The 17,548-nt window shown below is 63.5% G+C and overlaps 4 protein-coding genes across 8 annotated transcripts in view; 1 reads left to right on the forward strand and 3 right to left on the reverse strand.

The window, feature by feature from the left end:
• Positions 1-17,548, forward strand: part of PMPCA (peptidase, mitochondrial processing subunit alpha) — a 102,732-nt gene that overhangs the window by 29,643 nt on the left and 55,541 nt on the right. The gene's annotated exons all lie outside the window — the stretch shown is intronic.
• The window catches only part of DNLZ (DNL-type zinc finger), a 314,112-nt gene that overhangs the window by 110 nt on the left and 296,454 nt on the right, over positions 1-17,548 (reverse strand). The window contains exons 1-3 of one of the 2 annotated variants that reach the window (XM_050760373.1): positions 3,637-3,915; positions 3,120-3,259; positions 2,198-2,319 (exon numbers count right to left, since the gene is read on the reverse strand). In XM_050760373.1, the coding sequence (XP_050616330.1) occupies positions 2,198-2,319; positions 3,120-3,259; positions 3,637-3,864 (490 nt within the window). In that variant the 5' untranslated portion in view covers positions 3,865-3,915. Of the gene's footprint in view, positions 1-2,039; positions 2,320-3,119; positions 3,260-3,636; positions 3,916-17,548 lie in introns of those variants that run through there. The other variant, XM_050760371.1, reaches the window with a different exon arrangement.
• CARD9 (caspase recruitment domain family member 9) lies at positions 4,107-14,246 on the reverse strand. 3 transcript variants are annotated; one of them, XM_050760047.1, is made up of 13 exons: positions 14,031-14,246; positions 12,330-12,528; positions 11,755-11,892; positions 11,290-11,594; positions 10,971-11,150; positions 10,743-10,886; positions 10,391-10,516; positions 7,824-8,015; positions 7,416-7,457; positions 6,971-7,016; positions 5,315-5,391; positions 4,640-4,716; positions 4,107-4,555 (listed from the first exon to the last, which is right to left on the reverse strand). In XM_050760047.1, the coding sequence occupies exons 2-13, from the start codon at positions 12,511-12,513 to the stop codon at positions 4,459-4,461; spliced, it is 1,608 nt and encodes a 535-aa protein (XP_050616004.1). In that variant the 5' UTR covers positions 12,514-12,528; positions 14,031-14,246; the 3' UTR covers positions 4,107-4,458. The 3 variants fall into 3 exon arrangements, with proteins under 3 accessions (XP_050616004.1, XP_050616003.1, XP_050616002.1); XM_050760046.1 differs by having other exon boundaries at positions 13,991-14,245; XM_050760045.1 differs by lacking the exon at positions 14,031-14,246 and having other exon boundaries at positions 12,330-13,969.
• Positions 15,990-17,548, reverse strand: part of SNAPC4 (small nuclear RNA activating complex polypeptide 4) — a 28,085-nt gene continuing 26,526 nt past the window's right edge. For both annotated transcript variants that reach the window (XM_050759715.1, XM_050759716.1), the window contains exons 23-24: positions 16,768-16,906; positions 15,990-16,220 (exon numbers count right to left, since the gene is read on the reverse strand). In XM_050759715.1, coding sequence (XP_050615672.1) covers positions 16,775-16,906 — 132 coding nt within the window. In that variant the 3' untranslated portion in view covers positions 15,990-16,220; positions 16,768-16,774. The remainder of the gene's footprint in view (positions 16,221-16,767; positions 16,907-17,548) is intronic.

Here is a 17,548-nt window from a genome sequence, read left to right on the forward strand (position 1 = left end):
GTCAGCCCCACGGCCCCTTGAGGACCCAGCCTGCTGCCATTCACCCTGCAGCCAGTGGGGGGAGGTCCTTTCCTGGAGTCTGATCCGGCTGGGCTCGGGGTCTGGACACTGAGCCACAGTACAGGAGCTGGGGGCAGATCGGCAGTTTTGGGGCTTGTCTGGGCGCTGCTTGTGGTGGGCAGCACCCCCACAGGGCCCCTGTCGGGGGACACACAGCTGCGCCGGGCAGTTCGGCTGCCCCTCGCCACAGCCCATCTGGCCACGTTGGCAGCCACAGCCTCTGTGCTGGTTGACTCCGTTGCCGCCTCCACCTCAGAAGGGGCCTTGGGAACCAGAATCAATGTGTACTCCAGGTCCGGGGTCCCGGCCGGCTTGCGGGTGGCGGTACATGCACACAGGGTCCAAGTAACCGTGCAGGGCCTGGGACGGATCACAGCCAGGGAGGTGCAGCAGTGCCCCCCACGCCGCTGGCTGACGCATGGGACAGCCTCCGAAGGTGCGGCTGAGGAGTCCTCTTAGAGAGGCACACGGTGGTGAGGGATGCCCAGGCCAGCAGCCGTCCCCAGGAGGCAGGGATGTCCTGGAGGCAGGGGGGGCAGAGTGCTGGGAGATCAGGATGGCAAAGCCCCTTACAGAAACCTGGCTGTGGCAGTGAGGCTGGGGGGAGGGAAGGGCGGAGGAAGACAGGGTCCAGGGGGACCTCAGGCAGAAGCTGGTGGGATGTGTCGGGCACGCTGGGGGTGGCCATAGGTCTTCTCTACTCTAGGAACGTGCCAGCCTTGGGAAGGGTGTCCCTCCAGGGCCAACCTGGGCCCAGAGGTGCTGGCACCAGAGAAAAAAGACACGGTAACATCCACAACCCAACTACTGGCCTCCATCTCCCCAACTGTAAGAGGAGGGATTGGCCCGAGCAACTCTCCTCGCTCGAATCCTGCACTTCCAGGTCCGACGGCTCGAATCCTGCACTTCCAGGTCCGACGGCTCCCTGGACCTCCCCACGTGCTGGTCCAGGCCCTCTGGAGGCAGTGAGGCACCCAAGCCAAGCCCAGCCCACTGGCCTCTGCACTTCCAGGCCCCCAAGAGACCCCCAGTCAGTGCCTCCATGGAGAAGCAGGCCTGGGTGCGGGTGGCTCAGCGAGAGGAGGACAGTTTCCACAAATGGCACAGAAGGTTCTGGGTGGGAATAATAGAGGGTTGTTGGCTGAGAGGACGGGTAATCGAGTCAAAGCCCACACCACAAGCGCGCTGGGAACAATGCCACCAGGTCGCGGCCTCCCACGGGCCGGATGTGAGCTGGCAGTCCCGGCCGGGTCCTGCTGGCAGGGGCTGCACTGGGTCCCTGTCATGCTCAGTTCTGCCTCCACCTCCCACCTCGCCCCATTCTCTTTCCTGCCAGAGTGTGGTGGGTGATTAATGCTGAAGGTCACGCTGCCCAGAACGCTTCTGCAAATAAACAGGCTCCTGCGTGTGCTCGCTTTCATCAGCACAGGAGCATCCTGTGCACAAACAAGGCTGGGAGACAAACCCCACGTGCCTCGGAGGGCCCGGGGCATCCAGAGCGCCGTCCACCAAGGGGAGGAGGCCCAGATGGCTCCCCCGGGAGGGGCCTGGAGCTCCCGACACGTGGCCACACCATAGCTGCTCGTCCTGCCTGGGCCAGCAAGCAGCCCGGTTTTCTCAGTGTCACCGACAGCCAGCGGCCGAGGGCCGGGGCTCAGGTCTGCACTGGCTCACGGAAGGGAGGCCGCCAGAGCTGGCCAGGGGGATGGCAAGGGGCTTGCAGAGGAAGGCTGAGGCTCACAGGGGTGGTGACCTGCTCAAAGTCACGCAGTGACAAACGAGGGGCTCTGACTCCACATCCAGCCCCCTTTCCAGGAGACTGTGGCCCCTGTGGGCAAGTCCAAGGCGACTCCGTGTAGGAGGAACTGGTAAGGCGAGAGGTCCTGCGGCTCCAGTGTCCCACCCAGCAGCACCAGGGATTCAGAGCAGTGATTCTAACTCCAGAAAAAGAAATGCCACCAGGGCCACCGGCCCCAGCATCCGGAAGTAATGTCTGTTTATTGATAGAAAACAGGCCATGTCCAGAGAGGCCCAGGGCCAAAACATCCTTCTGGAAGGCAGAAGTCCCACAGTGCTGGGGAGCACAGGGGTCAGCTCGGCTCCGTCTTGCCACGGCCGGGGGGACCCTCATCCTCACCTGCTTCTGGAGCAGCAGTAGATGTGGGGGTCCCTGCAGCCTCTAGAACAAACTCCAGGGCCCCCTCGCCCACCACACGGTGCACCTGCTCGCCTCTGGCCGCCAGGATCTCTTCGATATTTCTGGGAGGCAGGGAGGCAACAAGGTTCTTCAGGGCCCCCGCTCACCCTGCACTTCAGTCCCCTCAGGGTGCCCCATGGCCAGGCCAGAGCTGCAAGCACCAGGACGAGCACTCCTGTGGCATCAGGCCACGTGGGCACTTCAGATGCTGGCCTGTGTGCCCTCACCAACCCTGTCTCTCTGCCAGTATGTGCCACCTCAGGAACCCAGTCCTGCTCCTGCCCCCTATGCGCCAGAGGGAAGAGTCTGCAGCCCCAGGTCGGATGGGAGGACAGCCCCAGCTCCAAGGCCCAGGTACCACCAAGTGCCCAGCATGCTGGTCTCAGACCTGCTGTCACTGTTACTGTCCTGCTCAGGACCTCCCGGCCAGGCAAAGCCCGGACCAGGCTCCCAACACCACCTCCACTGCTCTCCCAGCGGCCAGAGCCCAGGCCACACCGCCTGGCCCACACTCCACACTTTGCCGTGGGCCAGCCACTCCGAGACGGCAGAGGGCAAAAAAGTACCACGCCAGAGAGACAAGACTGGCAGTGAGGGCAGAGGGCAGGTAGAGGCAGGGAGGCAGGGCCACAGGGCTGGCAAGATTTAGCAAATGAAAACACAACCCCTACTTCCGGCATACTTAAACTAAACAGCTATCTGGGGGTTATAGGAAATTCTAATTTAACTGTGTATCTTGTATTGATAAGGTGGCTGGATTGCCCAGGTGAGATCTATAGACCTCCACACTAGGGCACGGTTCCCCCAGGGAGGCCAGGGTTCTGGGTGGACTCCTGGCCCAGCCCTGGGGTACAGGCCTCACCTCTTCCCATTCAGGTCCGAGAACCAACCCAGGTTGTCCGCGATGATGTGGTGGTTCTGGCAGCCGGGGCAGGTCACAATGACCACGCCTTGGTGATAGGCCAGCTTGGAGATGCGCTTGGAGGACCTAGTCCCGCAGACCTGTCTGGGACAGGGCAGCTGGTGAGGCTGTGAGCGCCGCCACGCCCCTCCCGGGAAGACCCGCCCCTCGAGGGGTAGCTCCACCCACCTCACCCTCCAGGGAAGGCCCCGCCCCCGAGAAATAACTCCACCCACCCCCCGAACCGCACCCTCTCCCGGGGAGGCCCCGCCCCTGAAACGGCTCCACTCCTCCTCATGGTCCACCTCCCCTCCTTCCCAGAAGGCCCTACACCCACCTCGCCCCAAGTTGTGGCTCCACCCCTTCCTCTGACTTGACCCCGCCCCCTGCAGGAAGGCCCTGGCGGGCCGCCTCTCCCCGCAGGCTGTGTAGCGCCAGGTGCGGGTCTGTCCCCGATTCCGTGCCGCCGCGTGCCCACCTTGCAGGTGTAGACGAGCTGGTAGTGCGCAGCCTCCACGCGCCCCAGAGCCGCCGCGGGCCCCGGCCCCGGCTCGGAGCTTGAGCGCCGCCAGCCCCAGGCCCAGGCGCGCCGCCTCCCCGCGACCTCTGGACGGGCCCCGCGGCCCCACAGCCGCCTCACGCAGGGCCCTCGGGGCTGCACGCGGCTCAGCAGCCTCGGCGCGCCGCCCAGCACCGCCCGCAGCATCCCGCTCGCCAGCTCCGTCAGCCCCGCCCTGGCCCCGCCCCGCCGCCATCTTGGAAGTGGGCACCAGGCGGAAGCGGCCTTCCTGGGCTTCCGTCCTCCGGGTTGGGGTCGCGCTGCGCTCTGCCGCCCCCTGGCGGCCTGATGGGGCCCTGCGTCCACGTGCAGCTCGCTGCCGGAGGACACCGAGGCCCCGCAGCGAGGAGGGACGGCCGCGGGGCTGCGCGCGAGTGTCCGAGCGGGAATGCGGGTCACCCGTGCTGTTTATTTATTTAAGCTGCCGTGTTTTCTCACACTTCTACAATGAATGCATGTATTGTGTGTTACATGGTGAAAGAGAACAGACCCTGACGTTACACAGATGGCGTGTGCATGGGGGTGGCGAGCACCCGCATGGCCTCCTCAAGCTGAGTGCCGCTTAACAAACAGCCCCCAACGCCAGGCTGCCCGGCTCAGCCTTTCAGGGCACCAGATTCCTCCTTCCAGGCTAAGCCAGCGACGGCTCGGGGGAAGTCTGCGCCCCAGGGCGTCGGCACCCCCAGGTGGCGGGAGGCCGGGCCGGTGGGTGTGCCCTGGACGGGGCCTGCGCTGCTGCGGCTAGGAGCCCTCAGTGTCCGTGTTGTCGCTGCCGGTGGTCTCCTGGTCCGCCTCCCCCTGCCGCCAGCCTTTCTGCATCTTCCGGAGGGCGCGCTTCCTGCGAAGACACAGGTGTCTCAGGCGCAGACCCGGCTGCAGCTCCCCAGCCCGTTTTGGAGAAGCCTGGGGGCCGCCCGCCTACCTGCGGTAGTTCTCGAAACTCTCCTTGAGGCGCCGCCGCTCCTTCTCAGGCGGCTCCCCGCTGCTCAGGCCTGCGTCCTGGAGAAGGGGAAAGGCTTGGGCTCCGGCCGGCTCCCCTGAGGGCACCCTCCCTTCTCTCTCGCACCCCCACTGGCCCCGGTAACTGCAGACTGGTGGGGAGGCGGGGAGCTCAGACAGCCTCAGCTCAGCGCCAAGCTCGCCGCGCTTGGGACCTGCCTGTACCCGGGGAGTGAGCCGGTGTGGGTAGCCTGCATTTCAGATGCCAAGACACAGGCAGGAGGCCAAGCCACGCTCCGGCCTGGGCTCCTGGCCATTGTTTCTACAACAAAGCCCGAGGTAGTCCTTGCTCTCAGGACTCCTGTGTTCACCTACTCAGGGTTGACGCCGCATCCACTGTAAAGTCCCCCAAGAAACCAGGACCAGGCACGTCCACCTCCAAGCCCCCCGAAGCTGCTGCAGTACCCAAGAAAACGGGGGGATCCACTTCGCGCCCCAGACAACCGCACCCCAAGCACTGAGGGCAGAGAGCTTGTGGTCACCCCTCAGCCGTCGTCGGGGCCACTGCAGGGGGTGCCTAGGGCGAGGAGCCACCCTCCCTGGGATCGGCCACCGTGAGGCCCACAGCTGGGGGGACCCCACCCTGAGGAAGCCTTACATGGGGGGTCGGTGAAAGCTGTTCCTGGTGCAGAGCTGCAAAGGGCTGTTCCGGGCTCCCCGCACCGGCCAGGCATCCTGGAAAGGAGAGTCGTGCCTGTGGGGACTGCCCACCTGCAGGGCCACATACAGCAAGGGTGCCCCACCCCTCCCCGGCATTGCGGACACCTTGTGGGCCTGGTGGGATCCCCACATGGGTCCAGTGTAGACTCTGCCTTCTGTAGAGGAGACTGAGGCCTTATGGCCTCCCTTGCCCATTCATTGCTCCAGGATGCCGCCAGATGCCAGCCCAGGCCCAACGCTCCTGCCAGTGACCATCCCTCCCCGAGGCTGGCTGCTCCCCAGGCAGGAAGGCCTCCCAGACCTCAGGGGAGCTTAAACCCTGGCCTGAGCAGCACTGTCCCCCATCACTCCAAAGCATCTGTGGGCATGGCGGCCCTGGGGAGAGAGTTGGAAACAGCTACAGTGGCGGGGGCAGGGGTACTGCACAATTGGGAGAGAACCTTCAGGTGGCTAGACCCCCTCAGAACCCGCCAGGACCTGGGCAGACCAGGGGTCAGGACCCTTGGGCAGAAACCATGCATGTCCAGTCTCAGCCCCGCTGTGGGGAAGGCCAGGCCAGGGCTGTCCTGGCCATTGGCAACCCCTCCTTAGAGCCAGCCTCTCCCCTGCTCACCCTCGGACCTTCATGCCTGCCCCCACTCCTGCCACAGCCACCCAGGGAGATGGTGGCAGTGCCTGAGCTGGACTCCTGGGTCTGCTCGCCTCTGTGCCTACATGGGGGCTTGGCGTCCCCAAGTTCAAGTGTTCTGGGCTGCGGCCAAAGGTGCTGGTCTTCACTTCCCCATCTGCGGCTCCTCCTTCCCCTTCCGCCTCTGCTTGGAGGCCACAGCCTGGTGCTCGGGAAGCTCGTCCAACTCCCACGCAGCCTCCCAGGGCCCCTCTGCTGGGTCCTCCCCGACTCCCACCTGACACCACCTTCAGAGCAAACACCTACCTCATCACCACTATCCGCTCCTGGGCACTCGGGGGCTGCTCCCAGCCAGCCACTCCAGTTCTTCCCCCAGAGAGGCACAGGGGGCCTGCCCTGCCCGCTAGAAGCCCCCACCACTGCCTTACCCCCACTGCACCGGGACACAGCAGGCCCTTGGCCACCCCTGCATTCGGCCCTGTCCCTCAAGCCACGTGGGGCCCCGTCTTGCCCCACTTTCTAGCTTTGTACCCCTGGGCATTTGCTCATCACCACCTCCCTCTGCTCACCTCTGCACCCCGGGGGGCTGCCCAGAGGGGCCCCACACTCTCAGGACAGTGGGCCTGCTCACCTCTGCACCCCGGGGGGCTGCCCAGAGGGGCCCCACACTCTCAGGACAGTGGGCCTGCTCACCTCTGCACCCCGGGGGGCTGCCCAGAGGGGCCCCACACTCTCCACCCCAGGGGACACTTATCCCACCAGCTGGGCCCCGGGTTCCACTGGGCTCTGTAGTTTGTTCTCTGGGTGACCTTGGCCATTTTACTTATCCCCAGCCCTAGTTTCCGTCTGTGGGGTGGGGGTTGTGGGGGCTGAGACAGGCATTGCGGCACGGGCTGCCTGTGCTGAAGATGGGCCTCGCTTGGGGCAGCCGGGAGGCCTCCAGGTGCACTGCCGTCCCCACCTTACCTTTGTCCGAGAGCTGGGTGTCCTCCAGGTCCTGGGGGAGCGAGAGCTTCCGAAGAGAGGCAAGATGTCCCGTTAGGTCATCCCGCCAAGGACTGGACCCGGCCACACTGCCCACCCCAGCCCTTGGCCCTCAGCTGGGTGCGGCCGTTGCCATCACCCCCTGCACAGAGCTTCTCAGAGACTCAGGTGCTCAGCAGACGGATGTGGGGGAGGCCAGCCAGGAAGGTCCCGCCATGAGGATGCAGGAGCTGGGCACTGTCCATGCCTTGCCTTACCCCTTGAGCCGTCGGAGGCCTTAGTATTTGGCCACCTGCTCTTCCTCCACCGAGCCCAGCCCACTGAGCAGGGCCACGTGACGGGCAGTGTGGGGCTGTGCCTGGTGGCGGCTCAGCCAGGACCCCAGGTGAAGGAAGGCCAGCCTCGTGCCGGCTGGGGTCTCACTCACCTCCTGGGAGCTCCTGGGTGAGCCATCCTCCAGGTCGGAGCTCTGTGGTCATAGAAAACGGGGTGGGTGGGCTGTGGGGGCAGAGGGCTCCCCAGGCACAGGGTGGGCAGGGCACAGAGCGGGATCCTCCAGGGAGCCCTGGGCATGCCCTTAGCCACGCCAGGCCCCCTCCATGCCCAGAGCAACGTGCTAGGCTGCCTGATGGCCAGGCCCAGCACCCACCCTGGCCCTGCAGCCCCATTTCCTGCTGGGGCCCTGAGCTGCTCCTGTGCCCTCACCCCACTGCGAGGGGGGGTTCGGTTAGGTGGGGGCCCGTCACAGAGGAGGGTTGGGTCAGGAAGGCCCATGTTCCCCCGGCCCTGCGTCCCACCCGCTGGCTCCCCTCCCTGCCCCAGGCCCCAGGCCCACCAGCACGAGCGTCTCCAGCTGCTGCCGCCTGAGCCTGCCCTCCACAGCCAGTAGCTGCGCCTCACACTGGAACACCTGCAGCTGCAGCTCATCTGCCTTCTCACCCAGCTCCCGCACCTGCTTGCGCAGTGCGTCCTTCTCCTGCAGGCCCCGGGCATGCTGCAGGTGCAGCTCCTCCCGTGTGGCGATGGCCTGATGGGACAGTGCAAGGCCGACCCTCAGTGAGGCCCCCAAGCTCGCCCTGGGCCCTCGGCCTGGCTGCCCAGCTCCGAGCAGAGGCCCCGGAGGACGTCAAGCCGCTGGGTGTGGAGGCTGGCCACAGCCCCTCCCTTTATGTGCTCTGTGAACATGAAGTCAGCATCTGAGGGATTGTAAAGGTGACAGTTGTCCCTGCTGCCCTTCTGTCTCCTCCCAAGCCTGCACCCCCGGTGGACACAGCGTGTGCTGTGTACCGGCCCCCCCAACACACACACACGTGCACATTTGATAAATTTTGGATGTGGCTTGATATGGGGACCCTGACTGTCCATGGCTAAAACTCCTTCATGAGCGCAGCACTCTTCACCACCCCTGTCCCCACTGCAGATGCTGAGGTAGGTACAGGAGTGAACGTGCAAACATGACGGCGTGACCACCCCTGCAGCCGAGGCTGGGAGGCCCTCACCTAACCCCTGCCACTGGACTGGAGCAACGGCTGGCAGCTTCCCTAATCCCTGGCCAACCTGCTCCCGCACAGAACCGTGGGAGCCCTCGCCCTGGGAGCCACACCAACCCCCATGGGGGCACGACTGGATCTGCCCTTTTTTCCCCATCTTGGGGTGGGCCAGGCGCGAGTGAGGCTGTGGTGGAGCCGCGCAGGAGTTCTGAGCCTGTGCTGCTCTCATGGTGGCCAGGGCTTGCTTTATGGCCCCAGGGGTCTCGTTTTAAGGCTCCTGATGTGGACAAACTGCCATCCAGAATTTCGCCGAAGAAGCAGTGGTGTCCATTGGAGACAACCTCCAGGATGGGACTCGGGACGGGGCATAGGAAGCAGACACAGCCCTGCCCCGTGACGCTCTATCCGGCTCACAGCATGTAGCACTCGAGGCCTTGCAGGCCTCACTCCGGTGGCCCAGGCTGGAGTGCAGTAGCGCAATGGTGACTGGCTGTAGCCTCAGCCTCCTAAATAGCTGGGACCACAGGCATGCACCACCACGCCAATTTTTTTTTTTTTTTTTGAGTTGGAGTCTTGCTCTGTCACCCAGGCTAGAGTGCAGTAGTGTGATCTCAGCTCACTGCAACCTCTGCCTCCTGGGTTCAAGCGATTCTCCTGCCTCAGCCTCCTGAGTAGCTGGGACTACAGGTGCCCGCCGCTACACCCGGCTAATTTTTATATTCTTAGTAGAGACGGGGTTTCACCATACTGGCCAGGCTGGTCTTGATCTCGTGACCTCAAGTGTTCCACCTGCCTCGCCCTTCTAGAGTGCTGGGATTACAGGCATGAGCCACCATGCCCGGCCAATTTTTGTATTTTTTATGGAGTTGGGATCTCACCATGTTGCCCAGGCTGCTCTGGAACTCCTGGGCTCAAGTGATCTGCCCGCCTCAGCCTCCCAAAGTGCTGGGATTACAGGCAAGAGCCACTGCGTCCAGCCAAGTTTTTTTTCAAGATTAAAAAAAGCTACTGGTGCCAGGCGCGGTGGCTCAAGCCTGTAATCCCAGCACTTTGGGAGGCCGAGACGGGTGGATCACGAGGTCAGGAGATTGAGACCATCCTGGCTAACCCAGTGAAATCCCGTCTCTACTAAAAAATACAAAAAACTAGCCGGGCGAGGTGGCGGGCGCCTGTAGTCCCAGCAAAAGTAGTCCCAGCTACTCGGGAGGCTGAGGCAGGAGAATGGCGTGAACCCGGGAGGCAGAGCTTGCAGTGAGCTGAGATCCGGCCACTGCACTCCAGTCTGGGTGACAGAGCGAGACTCCGTCTCAAAAAAAAAAAAAAAAAAAAAGCTACTGGTAAAACAAGACAGAATGTTTTCATAAAATCAAAAAGATATATAGATAGATAAGTGATAGATAATAGATGATGGATGGATGATAGATGATTGATTGATAGATGATTGATTGATAGATAGATGGATGATAGATGATAGATTGATAGATAGATGATAGATGATTGATAGATAAATAGATAGATGATAGATAGATGGATGGATGGATAGATGGATGACAGGTAAAAGTCTGTAAGGTGGAGCCAGAAGGTGGAACACGGTTTTCCCTGAGAGCAGGCTGGGGCGGGGAAGTATTGACTTCATCACTGTTTACTTTTTTTTAATGTTAAATATTACTTCTGTCATTTAAAAAGCAGGCCAGGTGTGGCAGCTCAGCCTGCAACTCCAGCGCTCTGGGAGGCTGGGGCCGGAGGACTGCTTGAGGCCAGTAGTTTGAGGCCACCCTGGGTGACATAGCAAGACCCCATCTCAAAAACAAATAACAAAGATTAAAAACTCCGTGACAACTGCCCTCAAGGGGTGTGGCCCTGTGCACCCACCCATGAGTGGGGTGCTTTGCCCGCCCCGTGAGGTGCCCACCTGGTCCCGTTCAATGGCAACCTCCTCCATCTGCAGCAGGATGGCCTCAATGCGGTCCTTGTACATCTTGGAGTCTTTACGCAGGGCCAGGCACTGCAGCTCGAACATCTCCTTCTCCTCCATGCACTGCAAGGGGCAGCAGCTCAGCCCCCACAGGCCTGAGGCCCCCCATTCTGGCCCTTGGGGTGTACTCGGGGAAGGGGCTCAGGAGCATGTGGTCAGGCCAGTTGGGATGTGGGGGGAGGCCATAGGAGTCCCCAGGCCCCACCTTCCAGGCATGGAGTGGGCGGAGCTCAGCCCACCCAGCGTGGCTTGGCCCCCAGGAGCTGCGTCGCCCTGCCTGCCCTCCTACCCGGAGGCGTCGGGCCTCGCCCTGGCGGAGGTCCTTGCGCAGGGAGAAGATGGTGTTGGCCTGCTCCTGGTGGTCCCGCAGTGCCTGCCGCCAGTCCTCTTCCAGTACCTGGATGTAGGGGCTGCTCCTGTCCAGCTTCCCCTCCTGAAGGGGGCAAAAGGCAATGGCCTGGCTGGGAAGGCCCCGGCTGTCCTGCCCGGGCTGCACCCGCCCTGCCTGCGGCCCCACCTGGACGGAGGCCTCCAGCTCCTGCACCCGGGCCTGGAGCAGGGCCTTCTGCTGCTGCAGCTCCCACAGCAGCTCCTGGCTGGGCCTCTGCTCCATGGCGTGCCTCAGCTTCAGCGTGTGCTTGCGCTCCACCTTGCAGTCGTCCTCGGCCTTCATGAGGCTGTGCTTGAGCCGGTCAATCTGCGGAAGGTCCGGTGAGCCCGGCTGTCCCCTCCAGGCGGTGACAACGGACCCACGGGGCCACCCCCGACCGCCCCAGCCTGCAGACCCCACCAGGCCAGGCAAGGGGGGCCTGGTTCCCCGGGGGCAGTGGGCGCACCTCCAGCTGCAGGTCACGGTTCCGCATGAGCGCGGCGCCCTTCTCCTCGCTCTGGCGTGCCAGGCGCATGGCCAGGTCGTAGTTCTCCTCCTTGCAGCGCTTGAGCTCACGGCTGCCGGCCTCGCACTCCTCCTTGAGCCTCTGCACCCGCTCCTGGTGCTTGCGTAGCAGGCTGTCCTTCACCCGCAGCTCCTTGATGAAGTCATCCTTGGAGCTCAGCAGCGCGGTCAGGTCCTGCACCTTCTTCTGCAGCTTCATGACCTCGGTCATCAGCAGCTGAGTCAGGCCTGACTCCCCGGACGCGTCTGTGGGCCGCGCCAGCGTTAGACGCTGCCTGTGTTCCCCGGTGGCCCAGCTCTATCACGCCCTGCGCTGTGGCAGGAGCTCAGGGCTCCTAGGGATGGGGGCTGGGCAGAGGACCCAGCACCACTGCCCGCCCCCACCACCGCCTTCCCCGTCACTCACCGATGATCATGGAGAAGACACGGGCCGGCTCCTTGCCCGTGACCTTCTTGTACAGCTGTGGGTAATAGAGTTCCAGGCTCTCGAGGAAGGCCACGTAGCCCTTGTGGCCGGTCCGCTGCAGGATGTCCAAGAGCACGCCTGCGGGCCAGAGGGGCCTAACTGGGGGCGGGGCACAGGCGAGGCAGAGGGCTGGGGTGGGTGGGCCCGGGGGCAGGGACAGGTGGAGGCTGGGATGCAGATGAGGTGTGCTGTGGTTTGGGTCGTGGATGAGGCACCCTGTGGGTCTTGGTACTAGGCTGGGGACAAAGTGCTGTCCACCCATCCCTTGGCTGTCTCAGGAGCCCCCGTTGTGGTGGGAGTCCCACTGCCCCTCTTGGCAGCACCGAGCTGGCAGGAGAGGCTGCGGGATAGGGTGGCCATGTGCCAGGGTTGAGGTTGGGCCTCACTGGGAGGCCAGGGGCAAAGCCAGGCGGGGCTCTCCTGGGGTCGAGGGTCAGGGTGGCAGAGCGTGCAGCCACCTCCAAGCGGGCTCCTTGGTTGGGTTTGGGGCCTGGGGCCTGCGGGGCAGCACTGACCCACTTTCCGTTTGCGGATGACCAAGTTGGGGTCACTGAGCACCTGCTCCTCATCGTCGGGGTTCAGGACCTTGCACTGCCGCAGGTAGGGCGTGATGCGCGAGGGGTCGATGACCGACGTGAGCATCACCCGGAAGCCCTCCAGGACGCTCCAGCACTCATCATCGTTCTCGTAGTCCGACATGGCCTCGCAGGCAGGCTGGGGGGTGTGGGGCAGCCGCTGAGAGTGACGCCGGCTCCTGCCCCCACCCAGGCCCGGCTCCCGCTCCTTCTCAGACGCTGGGCCAGGGCTCTTGTCAGGGCTGTCGAGGGGGTCAGCCCAGGGGCATCCAGGAGAGGTACCCAGCTCCATGTCCCATCCCCATGCTGGATCCCCCAGGGAGGCGGCAGAGACACAGTGACCCGCTCCCCACCAGACCAGCCGAGGGCCCCTCCACAGCCTTTCCCAGCCCCTGCTCCTGCCCCTTGGCCATCCGTGTCACCCAGATATGCAGCGGGGGAGACACAGATGGGGTCTGAGAGAGGAACTGCCTCCACGGCATGACTCGCCTCTGGCCTCTGCCTCCTGGACACTCCCACCACGCCCTGGAGCCTACAGGGGCAGCCACCTCCATGGGTGGAGGAGCTGTGGGCACCTGCCTGGCACTACGGCCAGCCCAAGCTGGGTGAGAGCAGGTTGGCCAATGACCCTCCCACTAGGGCAGCAGCTGGGGGAGCCGGTTCTGGCGGAACTTCCCCATTCCCCTGACCGACGCCTGCTCACATCCCGCGCTGTGCCCTCCCTCCTCCATGGCCGGCTGTTGATGATGCAAGAGTGGCCACCCAGCCCTGCCGCAGCTGCCAGGGTCGCTGCACTGGCCGGGAAGAGCTGCCCACAGGAGCGTGCCTCTGTCACTCCCCGCCGGCCCCGCAAGCTGGGAGGGGCTGTCGGTGTTGCCCTTGGCTGGCCAGGAGTGCTGCTGTGCTGTTTTCTCCAGGTTCTTAGGTGCCGGGCACCCGTGAATCTCTGGACTCTTCTCCTGCCCCCGATGAGGCCCAACCCCCATCCCACTGGCTGAAACAAGAGAACTACCCATGTTGGGACCAGCCACTGCTGTCCCTTTCTGCCAGCGCGGTGGAAGCCTCAGCTGCTGAAAGCCACTCCCTCTGGGACTGGGGCAAGGCTGGGAACAGCCACATGGTCCTGCCTCCCACGCAGGTCCCCGGTCCTCAGCCTCCAGCCCCACTGGGAAATGCTGGTTTCCTGCCTAAAGGAGCTGGGTCACTACTCCTGGAGACACTTGGTCTTTTGAAGTGTTTGGTCTTGGTCTTTTGAAGAATTTCTCAACTTCCCACTGTACTTTGTCACCCCATTCAGGACAGTTTTGACAGACAAGGGGCTGAATAGAAACACCGGCCACACAGCGGACAGTCCTGGGAACACTGGGCCCCTTTCCTGCCTCCCCAGCCTGAAATGCAGGGTCCCACCTGCCACCGTAATGCCACTGAAATGAACATGTCTCCGCCCAGTGGCCATGAAAGGGATGGGGCAGCGCGGCGGAGGCTGCCTGGCTGCCTGTGGGAAGCCTCATGCTGCTCTGCGGGGATCAGCGCCAGGATTCTGAACGAAGCCGGCGCCGACCTTCTTGGTCACTTTTCAGAAAAGTACCAGACCCACCCACCTGAGGGTCTTCCAAGGAGCCACCTGCACGGCAGACGCACCAGGAGCCTGGGACGCGGAGCCTCGGGGAGATGCTGCCTGGGGCTGCAGGGAGGGAGGAGCGTGCCGGACGCCTGTGCACTTCCTGATGGCTTAACTCCACAGTCCCGCCAGTCCTCCCACAGGGGGACAGTCCCTGGTGGCCTGCCTTCTGATTCGTGCAGCCCAGGAGGCCCCGAGAGGCAGACGGAAGTGGAAGTCCTCTGCCCTCCACAGGAAAACTGCTCTCAGCCCTCCCAGCCTGGCCGGGGGCCAGGGGTCCTGAGAATGCCCCAGAGGCCCAGCCCGGGCACCTGGCAAGTAGAAGAGACAGCAGAGACCCCCAGGAGGCTGGACGAGGCCAGACCGCACCCAGCCGCTTTGACCTGGTCATAGGTTTCTGGAGGCTTCTTCAGGAGGGCATGCTCTGCCCTGTGCGGACACCCTTGCCCTTGCCGGCATCTCAGGACAGCGGGGCAGGGCATGTGCAGGGGGGCACACAGCCACACAGCATGCCCAGCACACGCCTTGGTCATGAAAGGGCTGCAGCCCACCTTATGGAGCCCAGGAGGCCACTGCAGCCTGCCAGGGGCCATGGCACCGGCCACCACCCAGCTGCACACGGGGGAGAAGCGTCCCTTTCAGAAGTGTCGCTCGATATCATTATCCTTGTCACGAGGCATCCTTGCTCTTCTCCAGGATGCACGTGAGGACTGAGGCCACTCCCAGGGTCCCCCAAACCAGCTTCAGAAGCACCGGTGATGGCAGGGCACAGCTCGCCCCCCATCCACAGACAGCGGGCAGCAGTCTGCCCTGAACTGTGCACTTCAGCGTGTGGGCTGCTGGAGCCTCATCCCTGCAGGCTTGGGAGCCCCCAGGCCCCGCCTCACCCGGTAAAGCTGGTTGAACCGAGTTGCCACCCAACAGCTTTGAGAAGGGGGCTGCCAGGCTGGAAGGCCAGGAAGCTGGTGCGGAGCTCGCCTAACCGTTCCCAGCCCCCGGCCCTCAGGCCTGACATCACGCATTGAGGAGTGGAGTTAGGGGTCCTCTGGGGCTCTCGGGAATGCCACACTCCAGGCTGGGCCCCTCACCAGCAGCATGAGCGAGTGTGCAGGCAGGAGCGCCGTCCTGGGCCCTGCTGGGGAGTGGGCCCGAGCTGGCGCCAGGCCCTCATGACCCAGTGATTCCCCAGCTTGTAAAACGAGGGACCCCAGTGATTTCCCTGTGGTGTCCGTCCTTAGGAATTAACACACATACCATGTTCTCTAACCATGTCGGAAGCTAAAAATCAGTAACAGGTATCTGGAAAATCCCTAAATATTTGGAAATTAAATAATATACCACTAAATAACCCACAGGTCAGAGTGGCCACCAGGAGACTAGGCACCAGTTGCTAGAGAACCAGGCACAGCAACACATGCTCAGGAGCGCGGCCGGCCATGGGACCGTCCTGTCTGCCGGGTGCCGAGGGCTGAGGCCCCACGGTGCTTCCAGTGAGGGAGTGAAACCCAGAGAGCAAAGGGCCTGGGGGCGCTGCTGCCACAGAGACGAAGGAAAGGGAGTGAGGGGACAGACGGAGAAGATGGGGGCTGGTCTTATGCCAAGAAAGGCCCACGCAAAAGGACAGTGAAAGTTGTGGGGGCTGCCATCGTGTCTGGGTAGCCAGGTCACCTGTTCCAGGGAACCCCCTGGGTCAGCTGGGGCGGTGCGAGGGCTGGCAGCCATCTGGGGAGGGTGCCGGCTCAGCATGAAGAACAAAGCCACAGGTGCTTTCCATGAAATGGGCGAAAGCCTGCTTCTCTGCTGGGAGGGCAGCCAGGGTACAGGCGGCCTCGAGGACCCCAGTGCTGGGCCCCCAGCACCTGTCCCCGAACTGCCTGCACTAGGGTGGCTCAGCCACCAGGCAGTGGCCTGACCCCAGTCGGGTGGGGGATCCCTGTACACTGCCCAGTATCTCAGGACAATAAAACCACAACAGCCTGTGTCCGGCTCCACAATTAAAAACAGAACTTTACTCCTCCAAGTGTTCAGGTGTGCACTTGGGGAACAGCTGTGCCCCGTGCCACACGGTCAGTTGGCAGGCCTGCCTCTGTTCACTGCGGACCTGGTCGGTGGGTGGCCAGCAGACACCTGGCCTCTGGCTGCCTCTCTCGCAGGCTGGGTGTGGGCCGTTTCTCGTCAGCAGGGCCACGGGCTTCGGAGGTGTGCTTGTCCTGGAACACAGGACACCCAGAGGGTGGGGTGCCCTTGACCCCAGCCAGACCCCAAGCAGCGCTAGGACAGACAGACAGGAACCAAGGCCACCCCAGCGCCAGTCACTCCTGGTCTGCTTGGTGAACCTGACCCACATGTGCCAAGGGCCAGGCACCTGCTGTCTGGGCACCAGGGCCCCAGCAGTGAAAAGTCAGCCCGGTGGGCTGTGGTTGGTGATGGTGGGGAGATGACGGAGCAATGCACGGGAACCGGGAACCGGGCACCGCCAGAGCACAGCGGCCAGGGAGGAGCCCAGACCCCAACAAAGGTAGGGAAAGAACCTGTGGTCAGGGGCGCAGTGGTGCCAAGGCCCGAGGCACGGGTGGCCAGCAGGAAGGATGTGGGTTAAATGCTTCTCCCCCTGGAGGGCCTCCATGACCCAGGACCTGCCCACCTAACCCAGCACAGCTGCTGTGGGCGCTGAAGGCCGAGCAGAGGCAAGACCCCCTGTCTGGGCCACTCTGTCCCCTGGGCCGTAGGGCAGCGGCCTCCCCACTCAGGACTTACCTGCTGCTCACACCAGCCGCCTCCGCTTCCGGCTGTGCCTGGCATGCCGGGTTCTGAGCACATCAAGGTCGTCAACATCAAGGTCATTAAAAGCATCCAGGCAGGAGGCGGCAGAGCATCTACCAGAGTCTGGGGGTCCCTGAAACAAAATCCAGGCAGTGGGGACCAGAGTGACGCCCATCCCCCGCGCCATGATGGGCGAGGAAGGGACAGGGAGTGAGAAGGGGTCCTGTGGGCGAGTGTACCACTTGGGACCGGGCACCCTCAGCTTGGGCAGGAGCTGCTCCAGGCACTCCTGGGGCCACACATGACTGTGCTCTCCCTCCCTCAGGGGCTTGGACCCCGTCTAGCCATCCCTGTGGCAGGCCTCCTGCTCCCCCATGGGGCGGCCATCACACCCCGGCAGGGCAGGAGGCTGTACACGGATGTGGCATGGGGGCCTCTTCCCCTGGCTGGCCGGGGTCCTCCGCCCGCTCTCAGGCATTGCTTCCTCCCTCACTTCAGCCTAGTGACTTGTGAAGCACAACCCTGGGGAGAGATGGAAGGCCTGCCACATTCCCTACGACAGGCCCACAGGTTCAAGCTGAGGCTGCCTGCTCTGGTGGTTTCTCAGGGAGGCCAGCCGCCGGCTGCTGCAAGTGGGCACCCTGGCACCAGGTGAGAAGGCCTCTCTGGGGGGCCCATCCACGTGCTTTCTCCTTCAGGGTTCCGAACATGGTTTTGCCTACAGAGCTTGGAAAACTCTTCCCAAGGATACTGAGAGAGGTGACAGCTGAGAGGG

This window comes from Macaca thibetana, chromosome 15 (genome assembly GCF_024542745.1).
Source record: "Macaca thibetana thibetana isolate TM-01 chromosome 15, ASM2454274v1, whole genome shotgun sequence".
Classification (NCBI taxonomy): Eukaryota; Metazoa; Chordata; class Mammalia; order Primates; family Cercopithecidae; genus Macaca; species Macaca thibetana.